The 19617-nt window shown below is 45.1% G+C and overlaps 1 protein-coding gene across 1 annotated transcript in view; it reads right to left on the bottom strand.

Moving 5' to 3' along the window:
- Positions 1-19617, bottom strand: part of CNTNAP2 (contactin associated protein 2) — a 1659707-nt gene that overhangs the window by 91934 nt on the left and 1548156 nt on the right. The window contains exon 21 of the mRNA XM_075921713.2: positions 6453-6546. Coding sequence (XP_075777828.2) covers positions 6453-6546 — 94 coding nt within the window. The remainder of the gene's footprint in view (positions 1-6452; positions 6547-19617) is intronic.

Genomic DNA, 19617 nt, shown 5'->3' on the forward strand with positions numbered 1-19617 from the left:
TATTGGAAATGCAAATGGTTGTGCACTATTGTGGGATTGTTTGGGACTTCTTTAGGAAGAAGAAGGATTAATGCAATTTCTGGGTGAACATGTGATCTTCAGAAGATTATGTTGAACAATGTAGCAGACACAGGCCCACCAAGTGAGGGAGACAAAAGGGACAACTGGCCCAAGGCCTGGCGACTCAAAAAGGCCCAGGGCTTCTTGCCACCGCTACTGGAAGAGTCAGCAGCTGGAGTCCTGGGCCCTTAAATCACCACCAGAGCCATAGATGGTGTTGATGGCTGCCTGTGGGAGGTGTATCACAGTCTGGGCAGTGCTGAGGACTCGAGCTCTACCCCTTTCAAAATAACGCAGTTGCTGTGTAGACACTAGCATTGTTATTCCAGAATAATGGCTGTTATTCCGGCATAACGGTGCAGTGTAGATGCACCCAGAGACTGTTATGAACTTGTCACCATAGAATAGACTTTTAGTGGGCTCTGAAGGCCTAATCATCTCTCAGAGCTCATGTTGGAGTTGAGGTGATCTCTGGAAACCTTATTAACATGCATGTAGATTCTTTTATTGTTTTACTATTTTCTCTCTAATGCTTTTATTTTAAAACACAATATGCTTGTAAACGAAGAGCAGTGTACTAACTTATAACTCTAGCAATTATACTATGTACCACTTCTGTCTTCTGAGAAGGAAAGTGAAGCAGGAAGCTTAGGCAAACTGTTTTCTGCTAGGAATAAAACAGTGAAGGTACAGAATCATTCAGCCTAGAAATCATTGGCATGGGAAGCAGATGCTGCAGCACCACCAGGACTTGTGCCAACTGTCTTGATTGCTGTCCCTGTGCAGTGGCCCCAGCTTGGAGTGTTGAGGGGTGTGAACAGGGCAAGAGGGGGTACTGCTCAGCATCCCCATGCTAAAAATTGTTCCAATGCCACTGCTAGGAATACCCCTATCAAGAGAGAGAAAGATGCAGGCCTGAATGTGGGTATTCTTGCCGAATCCCTATAGGAAAATACCGATGCAGTTGTCCTGAACTGTGACACAGGCATAGGAAGAAAAGTTAGCAGGATATGCTGTTTCCCTGCAAATAAATGTAGTTAAAAAGAAGGAAAAGATTTACAGGTAGAACTGTTTCTGAGCAGGCTAGTTCCAAAGTGCTCCACAAAAGCACAAGCTGACTTTGTAAATATAGCTTAATGTTCACCTTTTAAGACCAAAAAGCATCAAGTCTAACAGAAGAGAGATAATTAAGCCTGAGAACCACCAATTACAACCAATACAAAAACCAAACTCATTTCCTGGATGCAATGTAGGACATTACAAACTGTACATATGATATTGCATAGATAATCACCTTTGTATTCACCCCTCTGGTAGGCAAAACCCAGTTCAGGTTCACTGTAACTGCTTCTAGCTAATATAACATAGCAATTAAAAACTTCAAAAACACTAGATGCTGCCAGTAGTGTGCCCTTCAAACTGTGCTGAACACACATAACAATGTTACCTTGACTTCCACTCCCTTCACTCAGCATTCCCCTGACAGTTATTCAATCTGATCAATGGCAATTGGCTGTGGAGCAATCATTATAACAGTGAGTCAAGATCTCACCAGAGATTTTTGTTCTGTTTCGGCATCCATAATGGAATTCGGTTGCTTTTTTTTTTTCTGATACGGATACTCTTTTATTTAATAAAATAAAACCCCACTTTGAAGAGACAAATAATCTAAACAAATTGAGCAAAGAAAGTGTAAGAATCACATTCCTAATATCTACACAATGAACTTAAAGCACTAAAAAGGCGAAGTGATACCATCAATAAAAGCTGCAGAGCAACACACACATTAGAATGATACATAATATTTCAAAAAAACATGAACAATAGGTTTTGATTTTCTTAATGGCAAATAAAAATATAGACCGTATATACTCCAGTTGACCCCTATACCTCCCCAAGATCATCCAGGCACCATGCCTAGTTCTGTCTTTTAACATTTTTTTCTTACACTGCTGATTTAACCATTTTTTGTGGTGACTTCATGCTGTCCTGAAATCACCTAATGATAAGGAAAAACCTGTGACTTCACCACATACAACTGCGTAGTGGATGTTATTAGTATTATGTTTACTGATTGGTACATCTTACAAAGAAAGCTAACTCCTAATTTTGGAGCTTACTGAGCTTACTTTAATTTCATACATTTAGCCTGTCAAATTGTAAGGAAGGAGATGACATAGGTGCTGGAGTTGGGAGTGTGGAGGGTTCTGCAGCATCCACTGGCCTGAAGGGGTTTCCACTGTATACAGAGTTTACAGTTTGGTTCACTGGCTCCCAGCACCCCCACTATAAAAATTGTTCCAGCCCTTCTTGGAGAAGAAATCCAAACTAGAATCTTTGGCAGATATTATGCACTTCCCTTGACACATGTACCAAAGCTGGCAAAATAGACTTGATGTATTCTGCTGCGAAGAGTAAAAAAATAGAAGGTCAACCCAGGTTACTTTGAAAAATACCAGTGAATGTAATGACCCTGCATCAGATTGATCTTGTCTATGTAGCTGCATAACAGGAACATCGTGGACAGGTGGGAAGGCAGGCTTCCCCACACTATCCCAGCAACATGTCTCAACTCTGACTTGGATGGCACATATGCAGGAGTCAGAGGATAATAATCCAGTCCTTGAAGCTTCTATTACTATTGGCAAGGGAGCCAGATGCAATGGTGATTTTTGTGATGCAGGTATTTAGAAAATGGGTAAGTCATTATTTCTTTTCATTTGATCAAACTTTTGCCAGGTGGCGGTAATGATTTTCAGACCCTGCTAAAACAAGCTGGATTTAGGGAGGTGACCTAGATACAAAAAGCTTCATAACCTGTCTAATTCTTGCAGGTTGTTCTTAAGGAACAATAAGGAAAAAAATCCTAAGGAGGACTAGTAAAACATGGCAAAGGAAATAATACTGATCCTCTGGCATCTGTAGGATAGAGCTGACTGGTGCCTACAGTTACCTAGTGTTACTGGCAGGGCTTAGATAATCTACCCATTATTCATCAGGCCTAGGACTAAAGTCACCAAGTATGGTGAAAAATGCTGTAATGCCATTTAAGACCACCTCTACTAACCTCAAAGATATAAGTGTATGTCCTGTTTATTGGGTATCACTAACCCACTTTCTATTTAATGCTCTTTAAAATGTAACTATAATGTTTCTTGCCTTCTTTTTCTTCGTGAATTCAATCCAATTTTCTCTTCTCACCCCCACTGCAACAACATATGGTACATCTTTCTGTAACCTTTTTAGTGTCTTAACTCTTCTCTCCCTCATTTTATCTTTCTTTTTCCTACAATATTTTGATGGCACTTCCTTCCCTATATTTTCTCTCTCGTTTTCTTCCACTTTCTCCCCTAAGCTTTTCCCCATATGTAATGAGGATGAACACCTCACCAGCCATATAAAGCTTCCTCATCCATCCAACTTTTCAGGACTACAATCAGGTTTTAAAAAATTGTATTGTGAAGGGAGCACCAGCATAGTCTGGTGGCTTCCTAAATCTGAGCAGCTCAGACAGCTGATACATGTCTGGAAATAGTGTAGAGAGACAACAGGTCCATTGCAACAAACCACTCACATAAAGCAATAAGAGTCTCACCCCCATCTCTCATTAAAATATATGTTTTATCAGGCACTGGTTTTGTTAGCAGAACTTCTGTGGGGCATGTCTGGGAAGAGGAGATGAGCTCCCAGCCACCTTATCTGAGCCACTCTGATTACAGCTGCTGAATAAGTACATCTCATGTCCTGCTTCCTCTGCCGACTCTTCTGATAATTAAATGGATCATGGATTTGTACGTAGAATGGGCACTTGGAGCTCTAAATTTCAGACTGTCCTTAGTGCTATACAGGCAGTCCCCGAGTTACGCGGATCCGACTTATCCGCAGTTACGAACGGGGATTTTCTCGCCCCGGAGGACTGGAGCGGTGGGACACCTGGTCCCGCCGCCCGCCTCCTCCGGGGCGAGAAAAGCTGCTCCCCGTCTCCCTGGTCTGCTGCGGGAGCCAGCAGACCAGGGAGATGGGGAGCAAAGCGGCGCAGGACCCTGGCCGGACCCGCGGCCGCTTCCAGATCAGCTGGAAGCGCCGCGGGTCCGGCCCCGAGTCCTGCGCTGCTTTGCTCAGCATCTCCCTGGTCTGCTGGGGGGGACGCAGCTAGTGCCCCCCCTCCCCCCAGCAGACCAGGGAGATGTGGAGCAAAGCCCGGGGCTTGTGGTAGAGCAGGTGGGGCGCTGCAGTGGCTGAATCAGGACGCCTGGGGCAGAGCAGCTGGGGTGCTGCTGGGTTGGTCCAGTAGCGCCGAGGAGTGGCCGCACTACTGGACCAACCCAGCAGCACCCGAGCTGCTCTGCCCCAGGCATCCCCAAGTTAGCCGCTGCTGAAACTGACCAGCGGCTGACTACAGGAAGCCTGAGGCAGAGTTGCTCTGCCCCGGGCTTCCTGGAATCAGCTGCTGATCAGTTTCAGCAGCAGCTGACTTGGGGACGCCTGGGGTTCTTAAGTTGAATCTGTATGTAAGTCAGAACTGGTGTCCAGATTCAGCGGCTGAATCTGGATGCCAGTTCCGACTTACATACAGATTCAACTTAAGAACAAACCCTACAGTCCCTATCTTGTACGTAACCCGGGGACTGCCTGTAATTCAGCTCTATAAGATGGAAATATTCAGAGAGCAGCAGGAAAGTAATTCAAGTTTCAGCTTATCAGCAAGAAGAAACTAGCTATTTTACTTCAACATATTGCACTCCTGTTGCTAAATACCAAAATCATCATTCATGTCCCATTTCACAATTTACAGTTATTCTGACTGTACACCTTCATGCTGTTTTACTGGGGCCCAAGAGCAGAAGAATTAATAAAATCTGAATTTTGAATTCAGCTCCATCTTAGCCTAGATTCATTTGCTTTAAATCCAAGGAAAACTTTATATTACATCCAACTTCACAGAAAAATCACAAAATAAGGTAACTTAGACTAAATATGAAGCAAATGGAAACAATGTCATGACATAGCTCCATTTGCTATATAATTGATTATTTTTCTTCTTAAAAAGTATAAGGCCTCTTTCTCTCTCACATCTCACTTGCTCTCCCAGCATGTGAGATCTAATGTTTATAAGGCTTTCCTTACATCAACCTTGACAGAACAATAGGTTGAAATATGAAAGAGATACAATCATTTCAGGTATGGAAAATGCAGCCCCAATAAGTTATGTTTATGGAACACTTATATTCCATGTGATTCATAAGTTACCATTTAAATTATGGTGTTGCAGAAAGAAAACTTAAGTTCATGATGTTTTGAGTCTGACTCTTCACTGTAATCCAAACTGTTGTGTTTAAATAAAGGTTTACAGAAAGTAATCACTTGAATTGAAAAAGTGCTGAACACCTGAAACTCCCATGAGTTCAGTGACATTTGTGGGTACCTACTACCTCTGAAAATGAGCCATAAAATTGTTTGCAATGAGTTCACAATAAAAAATACTACTTCACATTTTCTAAATATTTTCTATACTTCACCGCAAAGCAGCACCAGTCCTAATGACTCCTACCCCCAAGCGAATTTGGGATGTGAATGGTAACTCTGCAAATATACTGTCTCAATCGACATTCCATAGAACTTAATACAGGTTGTACCTCCCTTAACTAGGATTCCCTGGTCCAGCAACATCCGTGGTCCGGCACTGACCACGGATGTTCCTGGACCACAGAACCCAGGAACAGGGAGCTCTGGCGGTGGGGCAGGAGTGTCGTAGAGGGTACCGGCAATTTAGCCACGAGCCCGTGTGTGTATGTGTGTGTGTGTGTGTGTGTAGAAACAGGCAGAGGGGGAATTCTGGCCCTGTCAGCGGTTGCAGACCTCCGGCCCCAACTTCAGAGCCAAGCGGATATGCAGCTCTGTTCCAGCTGCGCAGCTCCAGCCATGGCACTCTGGCTCTGACAGCAGTGGGGCCAGGGGCATCTGGGGGACTGGGAGCGCACTGGGGGACTGGGACAACAGCAGGGGCAGGTTGGCACCCTAATCTGATGCCAGCTAGGTCAGGAGAGGAAGGACCTCCTATGATCTGGTAAATCCCCTTGTTTGGGACCACCCAGGTCCCAAGAGTGCCAGTCCAGTGAGGTCCAACCTATATATGATCTGCATTCTGTACATATTAGCTATAGCTTACTCTATTCTTGGTTTACCTATGTGTCCTCTTTTCCTCTGCAGTAACAACATAGTACCCCCAGCTGACCTATATCCCATTTAACCAAAAATCACTGTTTCTCCATGAGATGTCCAATTTGTGGCTTACTGCAGACACTATGACTATCACAGTCTCATGTACTTACATATATTTTTTTCTCTCTGAAAATGTCTCATAAAAAGTTAATTATAAAATGTAATCTCACCTATAACTTTTCCCAGAAAGAGTGCCTTTGGGGAGTTGAACTGAATATCAGATGTTGTTGGCAGACTGTAACTTGCTGGAGGATAGTGATCAAGCTGAGGAAAGTAAAAAACAAGAGGAGACTTTTAGAATCATATCCTGTTACACTGCTAGTGATGTGGAGATTACAGCCCCATTTAGAGTTCTGTTTCTGGATGATCTTGTTTTATCTGTTATACCGTTGATAGCACCCTCCACAGTCAAGGTCAAACCAAAGTTTTGCCGGGAATTCACTATACTGTCAGTGGTGAGGAGTAAATTTACGGTAGTTGGGAACACTCCTATTATGCTCTCAGAACCCTGCAGAATGAATTAATATGTGAGGTGTGAAAGGCCTCAAGGAACACTGTTTTCTAAAAGATTCTGAGCTCATGCAAGCACAATTATTTCTAGAAATGTGACTATATGCAGGCAATACTCTCAAGGAACTACAGTTACTGGTAACTAACTTCTCTATCTTGCTTATACAAACTACCCGTCTGAATGCAGTAGCTCTTGGGCTTATTAAATGGGGCAGGAAGAAAATGCACTGGTTATGCCATAGGACCTTTAGGAAATGTAGATATGCTTTTCAATTGCACACAACTTTATTATCCACCAACTCTTTAAAGCTTAGTCATACATGAACATACCATGTTAAAGACTTAAGATTCAGTCATGTTTGAATTAACTGCATGGAAAAGATTGTAGTAATATTTTCTTACCTTAGACAAATTATAATTTTTTTACAGTCTCACATAACTCAAAAAATGGCTGAACAGATTTCCTCAGACTTGCAACAAGAAAAAGTTCACCTTCCAGCAGGCATGTAAAATTTCAATTTAAGAGAAGATTTTTTTCCCCCAGAAATTTTAGGCAGGTGAAAACAAAGAGTTAAAAATAAAACTAGAATGCATTAACCACAGTAGGTGCTACAAAGCACACATTAAATTAAGTACTTGATATCAGTTTCCATGGTAAAAGGGAAACTGGCATGTAGCATTACATGCATAATTTCCATTAATATTAATATGAGTTACATGTGCATCAGATAAGGAAAACAGACCCCTCTTCTTTAGAGGACAAATGGTAATGGCTTAAATCTGAGTCAGGAATCCAAAACAGTGCAGCATTCAGTGATGTTGTCATCAGAATCATCACGGTTCCTGACTAACAAAGGTTTGAGTGAGGCATGTCAGGAACAGGCTTGAAATAATTACGCAGGGCCTGATTTTTCAGTCTCTCACAACTGGTTTTATATTAGTCTAACACCACTGACTTCAAGAGAATTATTTCTGAGTCATTCTTGTGTGGGAGGAGAATCACGCTCATGTGTGTGGGAAACCAGAATAGAACTAATTTTCCTGGTTTTTCTCTGACTTACGTTTCTCTAAATCAAGGATAACTGCACTGAAGTAAAGCCACTGTCAATGGGAAGATAACTAGGCCCAGAAAAACTGAACTTTATTTTGAAATTGTCTAATGTTTTCTTTGAACTCTCCATCTCCATCACTCACTAAGGAAAAGCGTTGTCTAAATACAGTAAAACTCCGATGGTCCGGCATCTGACGGTCCGGCAATCCTGATGGTCCGGCACCATCAGGAACCCGGAAGTGCTCTGGGCAGCCGGACCATTGGAGCTGCTCTGCCCCCAGCTTCCCCGATTCAGCCGCTGCTAAAACTGACCAGCGCTGAATCCGGGAAGCAGGGGGCAGAACAGCTGGGGTGCTGCTGGGTAGGTCCAGTAGTGCTGCCCCTCGGGGCTGCGGGACCAACCCAGCAGCACCCCAGCTGTCCCAGATTCAGCCGCTGCTGAAATTGACCAGTGGCTGACTCCAGGAAGCCCGAGACAGAGCTGCTCTGCCCCAGCTTCCTGGAATCAGCCGCTGGTCAGTTTCAGCAGCAGCTGACTTGGGTACACCTGGGACAGAGCAGCTGGGGTGCTGCTGGGTTGGTCCCCGCAGCGCCAAGGTTTGGCGCTACCAGACCAACCCAGCAGCGCCCCAGCTGCTCTGTCACAGACGTCCCGATTCAGCCGCTTCTGAAACTGACCAGGGCTGACTCCAGGAAGCCCGGGGCAGAGCAGCTCTGCCTCTGGCTTTCTGGAGTCAGCCGCTGATAAGTTTCAGCAGCAGCTGACTTGGGGACACCTGGGGCAGAGCAGCTGGGGTGCTGCTGGGATGGTCCAGTAGCGCCAAACCTCGGCGCTGTGGGACCAACCCAGCAGCCTTACAGCTGCTCTGCCTCAGGCGTCCTTATTCAGCCACTGCTGAAACTGACCAGGGCTGACTCCAGAAAGCCCGACGCAGAGCAGCTCTGCCTCTGGCTTTCTGGAGTCAGCCGCTGATCAGTATCAGCAGCGGCTGACTTGGGGACGCCTGGGGCAGAGCAGCTGGGGTGCTGCTAGGTTGGTCCAGTAGCGCCGAGGAGCGGCGCTGCGGGACCAACCCGTCAGCACCACAGCTGCTCAGCCCCAGGCATCCCCAAGAGCAGCTAGGGTGCTGACGGGTTGGTCTCGCGGCGCCAAGGGTCGGCGCTACCGGACCAACCCAGTAGCACCCCAGCTGCTCTGCTGCAGGCGTCCCCGATTCAGCCGCTGCTGAAACTGACCAGCGGCGGCTGAATCGGGGACTCCTGGGGCAGAGCCGGACTATCAGAAGGGAGGGCTATGAGGGGGTCTGGAGTAGCATCCCCCCACCCCACCCCAGACCCTTCATAGCTCCCCCTTCTGATAGTCCGGGATATCTGATAATCCGGCACCCCCTGGGTCCTAAAAATGCCGGATTATCGGAGGTTTACTGTATTTCTTTTTCCTGTAGCACAGCATTCTAGCAGTGAGAGCTGTAAGTTTGAGATGACTAGGACAACTTTTATATTTATTTGCACTGTGGGAGTACCTAAGAGCACCAGTCATGGATCCTGGTGTGCTAGTAACTGTAAAAGCATATAGCAAAAACATGGTCCCTGCTCCATAGATCTCATTATGGCTGGATAATGAACCTGGAAAGAAAAGTGAAATTAAACTGACATTCAGTGTGAGGATTTTTATCAAAAAATGTTAGGCACCGATTCCACCCGTCTGTTGCATAGGGAAACATCTTTTGACTTTAGTGCAAGTTTCATGTGTGGAAGACTACAAGGCTAATCTATTTTTCATTACATAGGACCAGGGTATGGCCTGTTCTTCATATGCCTGCTGCAGTGCATTTCCTCAGCAATACAGATGACCTCTGCTATCTATTTGACCTCAGTTCAACATCTTGGTGCTTCTGTTCAAGGTGCTCAATGAGCTGGGCCCATGCTCTGGGATAAAGACTGTTTACCAACTCTGCTCCTCAGGCACAATGACACTCTGAAGGGGGCCAGTCCCAAACTGTGGAACTCCCACTGGAAATATTGACCATCAGAGACCTCACCAACGTCTCCAAGTGCCAGGAAACTTCTTTGACCTGGCCTTCTCTAATATAAACACACACTACTGTGTACATTTAAAACAATCTCCCTACCCCAAACCCACTAAAACAAAATATGCTGAAGTATGGGGTTACTATAGCCATCTTAGCTGAAGCTACCAAAAAGAGTGCCTGAGACTGACTCCAGGCATGGGAAATTTCTCCCAGAACAGTTTAAGTTTGGCAAAGTTACAAGTAACTGAAAATAGGGTTTTGTAATGGGAAGTGTCAGAAAACCTCAGTCACATGTAGCGATACTTGTGCTGCCTAGAACAGAATGAAGAAGAGTGAGGAATTCTCCTTTCATCCCTGCACCAGCTACCTATATCATGGAGAGAAGTGTGTGAGGGAGTTTCTCTTCTCTCTCATGTAGGTAGATACAAATAAGGAGAAACCTAAACCTTGACTCTGCTTTTTTCCATCCAGAGTGCTGGCCAGTACATGTCAATGTGTGGGGAGATATGCTGTGCCAGAGAGGGGGAAACCAAGAGGCAGATTGTGAATCTCTGAATCTCTGAATCATAATCTGTTTCTCAGTCTGCTCTATACGTGGGGTTTATGGCAAATCTTCAATTGAGCCCACACTGAGTATTTTGAGCTGGTGAAATTTTGCTGTTGGTATCTGCATGGAAATGTTCAAATTGAAGTAAAAACTGCAAAGTAGATGAAGAAGCCCAAAAGTGCAAGTTTCAGATATCTTCATGGATCTCATGGAAGCTCAACTCAACTAATTTAACCACCCATTTACTTACCCTAGAAAAACAGGAACTTGGACAAATGACTAAAATAGATGACGAACCTTCACTTTTTAAATACAGAGAAATGGTTCTTTCATGGGTACAAGGAAAAGATTTCTGATGGTACATGAATCCAGACCATGGAACGAGCTCTGGTCTATATCCAGACCCAACATTTGTGAGTTGTGCCTTCACTAGTTTTGACACTATGAATTTAAGGGAATAATGTTCACCAACAAAGACGTAGTGAGCATATATGGTGCTTAAGGAAGGGTAGGTCAGTGTTGAGATTTTTCTCTTATTTTTATTATTTCAAACAATCTAACAAAAGAAACCACAATTTTACAATAATCTAAGCGAGGACATTTATAGGTCAGTGACTAAAGCAACATAGCTGAAACAAAAAACAAGACTAGCTACATTTCTACCACTAAAGCAACATAGGTGCTTGGAAGGACTGGATTCTTTCTAAAAGTCATGCTTCACTGCCATCCAGTGGCTGCTCAGATATCAGCTGCTAGAACTAAACTGCTTGCAATCATCCTACGAAATACAGTGATTTCTCAGTCTAATGTGGAGCAAGACTCATAATAGACAAGGAATTAGTGCTATCACATGCTATTTGAAAAGGATATGGCATTATTTAATTAATACAAAACATCTTTTGCATACACATAGGATGGTGTCATGAATATGTGTTAAATTATAGTTTGATTATCTTGATGAGTTTTCATTACAGCTTCTTGTGCTAAATTACAGTTTGATTATCTTGATGAGTTTTCATTACAGCTTCTTTTCTTTCAAAAATAATTAATTTTATTTGAGCGGAATTTGAGCTACACTGTGTACACAGTACAAACCAAACTGGGAGGAAAGTGTTCAGTTTCAGTGCTTGAGGCAAAGCAAGCCAGCAACACTGACTTTATCTGAAGTTGCAGTTGTTCAAGGAGATGTTCAATAACATTCCATTTCTTTTAGGTCACTACTTTCTTTGATAGTGTAACTCATGCTCTATGCTTGCCAATGGCGTACTTTAGTTTATTTTTTTTTGAGTTTACTGCTTTTCAAAAAGCAATGAGTGTGCCTGGCTCACCCATGTAGAATGCAATGTAATCTAGTATTTTGGGTAGTCTATACCCCCTTAAGGCTGGTAGAGGCCAGGGTCACTTCTTAATAGTCTCCTGAGCCCTACATAGATATCCATCCCTCCTATTTATTCAGGGTGGGGAAGAGACTGCCTATATTTTCTTCTGATGTTATTTTTACCTAGTTTTGTAATAATGTTACCTTTTCTTGGACAATTATCTTTCATGGCAGAGACAAGCGTGGTGCCCAGGTATCCTGTGTCCAACATGGTGCTCTAATCACAAAATTATCTGGAAGATATCCTGATACATATCCTGACTGCTTACTACCATATTCCTGTGAGTATTCAGCGTGGTCTTGGAGCATTTCACAATAAATAGTCCAAACACAGAAGTCAGTACTCAGTTTTAAATCAGTGTTTCCCTAAATGAGGCCTGAGCAAAAATAGAGTGAGGACATCAAGATTTGGCCCAGCATTAGAGTTTCAAAGCCACATTTTTTTCATTATGGCCTAGTAAGTAAAATACTATTCAAGTATGGCTCTATCACTGCTTTAAGGCCTGATCTTAAACTTCCGAAGGTAGTGGGGGTTTGTCATTGGCTTCAGGGAGTGCAGGAGTAAGTACGGATACATGACTGCATATGACTGAACATAGGAACTTGCACAGTAACTCTGAGTAAATCCTTGAACCTCTGTGTGACTCAGTTTGCCCATCTGCAAAATGTATATGGAACAAACAGGGATGTAGTGAAGCTTAATTAGCATTTGCATTAGATATTCAGATGAAATTTGTTATATAGCTGTAATTATCATTTGTTTTAAGTAAGAGTCCAAATTTTCTTCTCCAGGGCACTACACTGATTTAAGAATTACTGCTTATGATATTACAGTCTTCTTCCAAAGGGATTAACTGCATTCACTTGTAATACAAGCTTTTCACATTGTTTTACATTTGAAATGCAATCAGCATAAAATGCATTGCAGTTAAAATGTAAATACATAAGGTCTCCCTCCTCCCCTTAAAAAAACGGATTAGATCCTTAACTCCTGTAAACTGGTAGCTTAAATGAAGTCAATGGAGTTACACTGATTTACTACTGCTGAGGATCTGTCCCAATATGTAAAATATATGCAAACTCAGATGAAGGCTTAATGGAAAGTAATCTGAAATAGTTAGGTATGTTTCTAAATGATTATCTTAAAATGTAACAGGAAAACTAATGTGAAAACAAGTCCCAGATTTGTCTTACAAATTAATCCTTTACCTTAGCCACCATCAACTGAAATAACATTATGGTAATTTCAGCTCATTGTGGGCTCTTTCCCCCTATGTTTAATTGAAGAGATTTACAGCAAATATTAACAGAAGCAATAATAGACTATTTACTTCCAGATTATTAAAATTAAAGAGTGTGACCCCATGTGCTCAAAGACAACATTAATGGGACATTAATTTGTCCAGTATTATCATATAATATAAAATCCATATTTTTCTGGTTACGTTTATTTTATACATTGATTTTTTTAGGCTTTTAATGTTATTTCTGAGCATATTTTGTTACGTTTTCTGTGTATTTAGTCACAACAGCATTATATCAATATAATGAGCTCACAGACAGAGAAACACATAAACCTTTATTATTGTTGTTCGTCCATCGTATTCGAAGAGGACCTTGACATCTAACGGGTTATGGACTGTTCATGGTGTGTCCGCAAATGGCTGATAAGGCCGATACGGGCACGGAATGTTCTACCACATGTCGGGCAGACATGTGTGGGCACCACTGTTGCAGCTTTTGCAACTCTGGCTTTACGGAGTGCTCGCTTCTCTTGTGCTATGGTTGTCCTTCTGGCTTCAGATGTTTGACAGCCTTGGTAGATCAGCGTGTGCCATGTTGATCGGTCTTGTGCCAGGGTCTCCCAGGAGGTCGTGTCAATATCCAGGGACTTGAGAGAGGCTTTAAGCGTATCTTTGTATCACTTCTTTTGTCCCCCGTGCGATCGCTTCCCTTGAAACAGCTCACCATAGAAGAGCTGTTTAGGGATGCGATGATCTGGCATCCTTGCAACATGGCCTGCCCAGCGTGTCTGAGCTTTCATCAGCAGGGTGTAAACTGACGGCAGACCTGCTCTAGAAAGGAATTCTGTGTCTGGCACCTTATCCTGCCACCGGATCCTCAGAAGTCTGTGGAGGCAAATCGTGTGGAAGTGGTTCAGTTGCCTAGCGTGCCTCCTGTATACAGTCCAAGTCTCACTGGTGTACATCAGGGTAGTTAACACTACTGCTCGATAGACTTTAAGCTTTGTAGCAAGGCTTATTCCACGGCGGTCCCACACTTTGGTCAACAGTCTGCCGAATGCAGAGCTTGCCTTGGCGACTCTGCAGTTGACCTCGATGTCAATTGTCACTGAGCGGGAGAGGGTGCTGCCAAGATATGTAAATTGGTCCACTGCTTGCAGCTTTTGTCCCTTCACTGTGATGGTGGGCACTTGATGCTGAGCTTTTGGAGCTGGCTGGTGCATCACTTCGGTTTTCTTTGTGTTGATGAGAAGGCCGAAGTTGCCGCATGCTGCTGCAAATTTGTCCATGCTGGCTTGCATTTCCTGCTCTGATCCAGCATTCAGGGCGCAGTCATCAGCAAAAAGGAGATCTCGTAACACAGTCTCCTTTATCTTGGTGACAGCCTGGAGTCTTCGCAGGTTAAACAGTTTCCCATCGGTCCTGTATCTCAGTCTGATTCCCAGGGAACTGTTCTGAAAGGCGTCTGACAGCATGGCTGAAAACATTATGCTGAACAGGGTCGGTGCCAGCACACACCCTTGCTTGACGCCGTTTGTGATGGGAAAGGCCTCTGAAGCTTCTCCATCATCCAAAACACGAGCCGTCATGCCATCGTGGAACTGACGTACCATCAAGATGAATCTGTCAGGGCACCCAAACTTCGACATGATGCGCCACAGACCTTCGCGACTGACAGTGTCAAAAGCCTTGGTGAGATCCACGAAGGTGGTGTACAGTTCACGATTCTGCTCTTGACACTTCTCTTGAAGCTGTCGGGCTGCGAAGATCATATCCACCGTGCCACGCTCTTTGCGGAAGCCGCACTGTGTCTCGGGTAATAAACCCTGTTCCAGGTGGTTAATCAGACGATTCAGCAACACTCGTGCAAGGATCTTACCTGCGATGGAAAGCAGTGATATTCCTCTATGATTATCGCAAACTTGTCGATTTCCTTTCCTCTTGTAGAGGTGTACGATAGACGCGTCTTTCAGTTCCTGAGGAATAGATCCTTGATTCCAGAAGGACTGGAACAGCTGAGTGAGTTTGTTGACAAGCACTGCACCACCACCCTTATAGACTTCCACTGGAATCGCATCAGATCCTGGGGCCTTGCCACTGGACAGCTGGCTGATGGCCTGTAAGGTTTCAGTCTCTGATGGTGAGACATCCAGGCTGTGGTTGATATCCACCTGGGGCATTCTATCAATCGCCTCGTTATTGATGGAAGATGGGCGGTTCAGTACGGATTGGAAGTGCTCAGCCCAACGCTGTAAAATCAGAGCCTTCTCAGTAATGAGAGGTGCACCATCTGAGTCCAGTAGAGGGGAACTCCCTGAGGGCTGAGGTCCATACAAGGATCTAAGGGCTTCGTAGAACCGTTTGGCATCGTTTCTATCAGAAAACTTCTGGATTTCATCTGCTTTGGCACTCAACCAGGAGTCCTGCATCTTACGAAGCTTGTTCTGTACGATCCTGCGAATGTTGTTGAAGGCATTTTTCTTAGCTGTTGACGATGGGTCATTCTGGTGAGCACGGTGAAGGCGATGCTTTTCAGCAAGTATGGCCTTGATCTCTTCATCGTTTTCATCAAACCAGTCCTGCTGTTTCCTGTGTGAGGGTCCAAGAACCTTTAGTGCAGAAGAGTGCACAATATCCCGGAAGCGTTCCCAGTCCTTCTCAGCATTTTCCTCTAATTGCAGCTCTAAAAGTTGGTTGCCAAGATCTTCTGCTAGTAAAGTTGCTGTGTTGGGGTTCCTCAGTCTACTGACATTGATCTTTTTCATCACAGCTTTGTTTCCCTGCGGACGTCTCTTTGGCTTGATGTGAAAGCTTAATTTGGAGATGATAAGTCTGTGGTCAGTCCAACAGTCAGCACTCGGCATGGCCTTGGTCACCCTTACATCCTGTCTGTCTTTCCTCCGCACTATGACATAATCAATGAGATGCCAGTGCTTAGAGCGTGGGTGCATCCAGGACGTCTTTTTGCGAGTGGGCAGGCGGAAGATGGTATTGGTGATGATCAAATCATGAGCCGCACATGTCTTCAGTAATAGTAGGCCATTGCTGTTACATTTACCGATTCCATTTTTTCCAATGACGCCATCCCAGGCAGTGTGATCAGATCCTACTCTCGCGTTGAAATCGCCAAGTAGAATCAGCCTGTCAGTGCGCTTCACGGATGAGAGTAGGGCATCGAGATCTTCATAAAACTTGTCCTTTACTTCATCCGGATTCGTCATTGTGGGCGCGTAAGCGCTGATCAGTGTGGCTTGCTTTCCTCTCGGTAGTGGAAGATGCAGTGTCATGAGTCGGTCATTCACGCCCTTGGGAAGACTGGCAAGTTTGCGGACAAGATGATTCTTAACCGCAAAGCCAATTCCAGATTCACGACGTTCGTCACTGCTGCGTCCACGCCAGAAGAATGTGTAACCACCTCCTGTTTCCATGAGCTGACCTTCATTTGCTAGACTAGTTTCACACAGTGCCGCAATATCGATGTTAAATCTTGTGAGCTCTCTGGCGACCAGGGCTGTTCTTCTTTCTGGTCGGTCTGCTGAAGGGTTGTCCTGAAGCGTGCGTACGTTCCATGTGCCAATAGTGAGTGGTGTCACCTTGCATTTTGTTCGAAATTTTATTGTTCGACCGCATGAGATGGGATCCCCTCCAGCCGCGGTAAGCTGGCCAGGGTTCTATGAAGCAAACAATGTTTAGGGCACCTTTTCTAGCCCCTTCCTCTTACTACGGAGGTGAGCAGTGCAATCCTAAAGAGGGCTGCTCAGTCACTCAGGTAGACGCCGAATCCAGCTGTTGCTTCCACCAGCAAGAAGACGACCATTAGACCTGAGCCGCCTGTGTGCAGGTCCGCGGCTACAGCTCCCAGTGTATCCACACCTGCTGCTTCGTCGCTCGCCCGTCGCCACAGGACTTAGGAGATGTCGAGATGTCAAGACTTGCGCGTGAATTGGATTAAAGTGAGGGAGAGGTGCGCATAGTCAGCCTCACTCTCTCTTCCCAGATTCCATCTTACTCCAATGGCAGGACTAATGTCGAGACGGTTGGAGATGGGCTGGGCGCAGTGGTTGACCAGGGCATCTTTCATGTCTTGCCGTGCTCTTAGCATACCACATCGCTTGCAGAAACCACCTTCATGACCGTTGGTCCTATTCTAGTAGGTCTCATCCGCTCGATCCGCCGGAGTCTGTCTTCACATGCTCGGGATAGACAAGTCCCTATCTCACCGAAGGTCGATGACCCGACGGCTACTCTCAACCTGGTTTAGCCAGCCTGTCGAAGCTGTTGCCCGGGGTGTGGCCGCTGCACATGCTACAGCTACTAGGAGCCACAGGTGAGAGTTGAGTGACAAGTGGGGACCAAAGGTGGACGAGCTGCCCTAAAAGGACACGACATGCCCGTACATCGGAGGTGCTACCCCTCCCTGAACACCCCATACACCCCAACCTTTATTATATGACATATATGATATGCATTATCTTTTCTGCATAGTGTATTGGGAAGAACCAGTGTTTAGTGACATGGTTTTAAGAAAGAGTTTTGAAAAACATATAAATGAATGCCAAGGTTTTAAAAAGTGACCATTGATTTTGGGTGGCTCATTTTTTTACATATAGTTTGATACCTTTTAATGGAGTCTGATCTACAGCAGGGGTCAGCAACCTTTTCAAGCCAAAGAGCCAAACTACATCAAAATTCAGAACAAGTGGTCAACAAAGAGCTGTATAAGAATGCTCATTTGCCTGACTGAAAATATACAATTTAATATTATTGATAATTGACACGATTAATAATAGCATAAATGAAACATTGTACTCACAGACTTTATTTAATGGAACTCTTGCTGCTGCATTTTTAACACATTTCTTTGAAGTTTACATCATAACTGGGCGAATCCAGCTTCGTGTATGCATTCAGGCTATCTTCTGTCAATCTTATGGCAAAGGGCTGGAGACGTGGGGGTGCAGGAGTCCGGGTTGGGATGTATGAGGGGCTCAGAGCAGGGGATTTGGGTGTATGATGGATTCAGGGCACAAGGTTGGGGAGTGTTATGGCAGAGGACTGGAGATGTGGGGGTGCAGGAGTTTGGAGATGTGAGGGTATGATGAGCTTAGGGCAGGGGGTTCAGGTGTATGATGGGCTCAGGGCTGGTGTGTGTGGGGCTGCAAGAGTATTATGATATTGGGGTCAAATGGGGGCTGGGTCCCAACTGGTGGCTTGTTAGCCACGCCTCATTTTTAAATAAAGTAAAATATTAGGTCCAACACAAAAGGTTTCAATATTTATGGCGGGGTGGGGAAACTTTTTTGAGTTGGGAGCCACTTGCACACAGAAAAATCAGCCTGGGAACACACTAGTGAGAAAAAAAACCTTTAACTCTCCCCAACCCAAATTAACTAAAACACCCTAATAAAACACCTCACTCCCCTGGTAGGGGGAGGTCCAGGGAAGACTGAGGCTCAAGGCCTCAGGCCAAATTTACTCTTCTTGGATTTCAAGGAGAGTGGATTTTGTGGCCTCCCCCAGGCTCTTGGGGTGGGGCCAAAAATGAGGGGTTAAGTGTGCAGGACGGGGCTATCAGTGAATGGGATAGGGATGTAGGATCTGGGTGGGAGATCGGGTGCAGGAGTGGGTGAAGGTGCAAGGTTTTGGTGTGAGGTAGGGTGCAGGAGTAGGCTGGGAGTAGGGTGTCTGGCTAGGGGGAGGGGACAGGAGCAAAGGAAGGTGCAGGAGCAGGATGGGGGCAGGCTGTCTGGCCAGGGCAGAAGGGGAAAGAGTGGGTTGAGGGCATAGTGTCTGGCCAGGGAGGTGAGTGAGGAGAGTGGGGGTGCGGGATCTGGGCATGAGGGGCAGGAGGGGTCACCTACTTGCTTTCATGCCATGTTGCAGGTACCTACTTGCTCCCATTCACCAGAAAGAAGCCTCCAGGAAGGATTTGCAGGGGAAACCTCCAGGAAGTGCATCCCTACAAGGCTGGCCCCCAGCTCGGGGAAGGAAAACGGCAGTGTGCGGAGTCATTTTTGGCTTTTCTTGTTCCCCGCATGCAGAGGGAAGGAAAATGGCAGCGCATGGAGCCAGTTTTGGTTCCACTTATTCCCTGGATCCAGTGGGGAGGCCCAGGGCTTTCTCCCTTCACCATCCCCTGCAGGAAGCCGGAACTGGTATTCCAATCTTGAGGGGGGGCCGTAAGGCTGTATCACCAGTGCAGGCTCCCTGCTGTGGGGGTCCAAAGGAAGGGGCTGAGCTGAGGTGCCAAAAGAGCCATATCTGGCTCCCTAGTGAGTCATATTTGGCTTGTGAGCCATAGGTTGCCAACTCCTGTTCTAGAGGGTGACAGCACATTCTAGAAAGTGCGACTCCTCTGAGGCATTTCACATTAGGCCCTGAAGCACTGAGTTATCCAACATCACTTGAAAATCTTGGCCTAACTCTTAGACTTTATCTATATTTGCCTGTATCTGTGGTGGTTGCAAGGTATATATAGCTACGTGCCACAGCTCCCCAATACTGGAACCCTTGACTGTGGCAAGAAAATGGTCTGGTGGGAGGGAGCTGACAGAGCTTTTCCTCACTGTGGT

Source organism: Pelodiscus sinensis, chromosome 2 (assembly GCF_052426305.1).
Source record: "Pelodiscus sinensis isolate ZL-2025 chromosome 2, ASM5242630v1, whole genome shotgun sequence".
In the NCBI taxonomy this organism is placed as follows: domain Eukaryota; kingdom Metazoa; phylum Chordata; order Testudines; family Trionychidae; genus Pelodiscus; species Pelodiscus sinensis.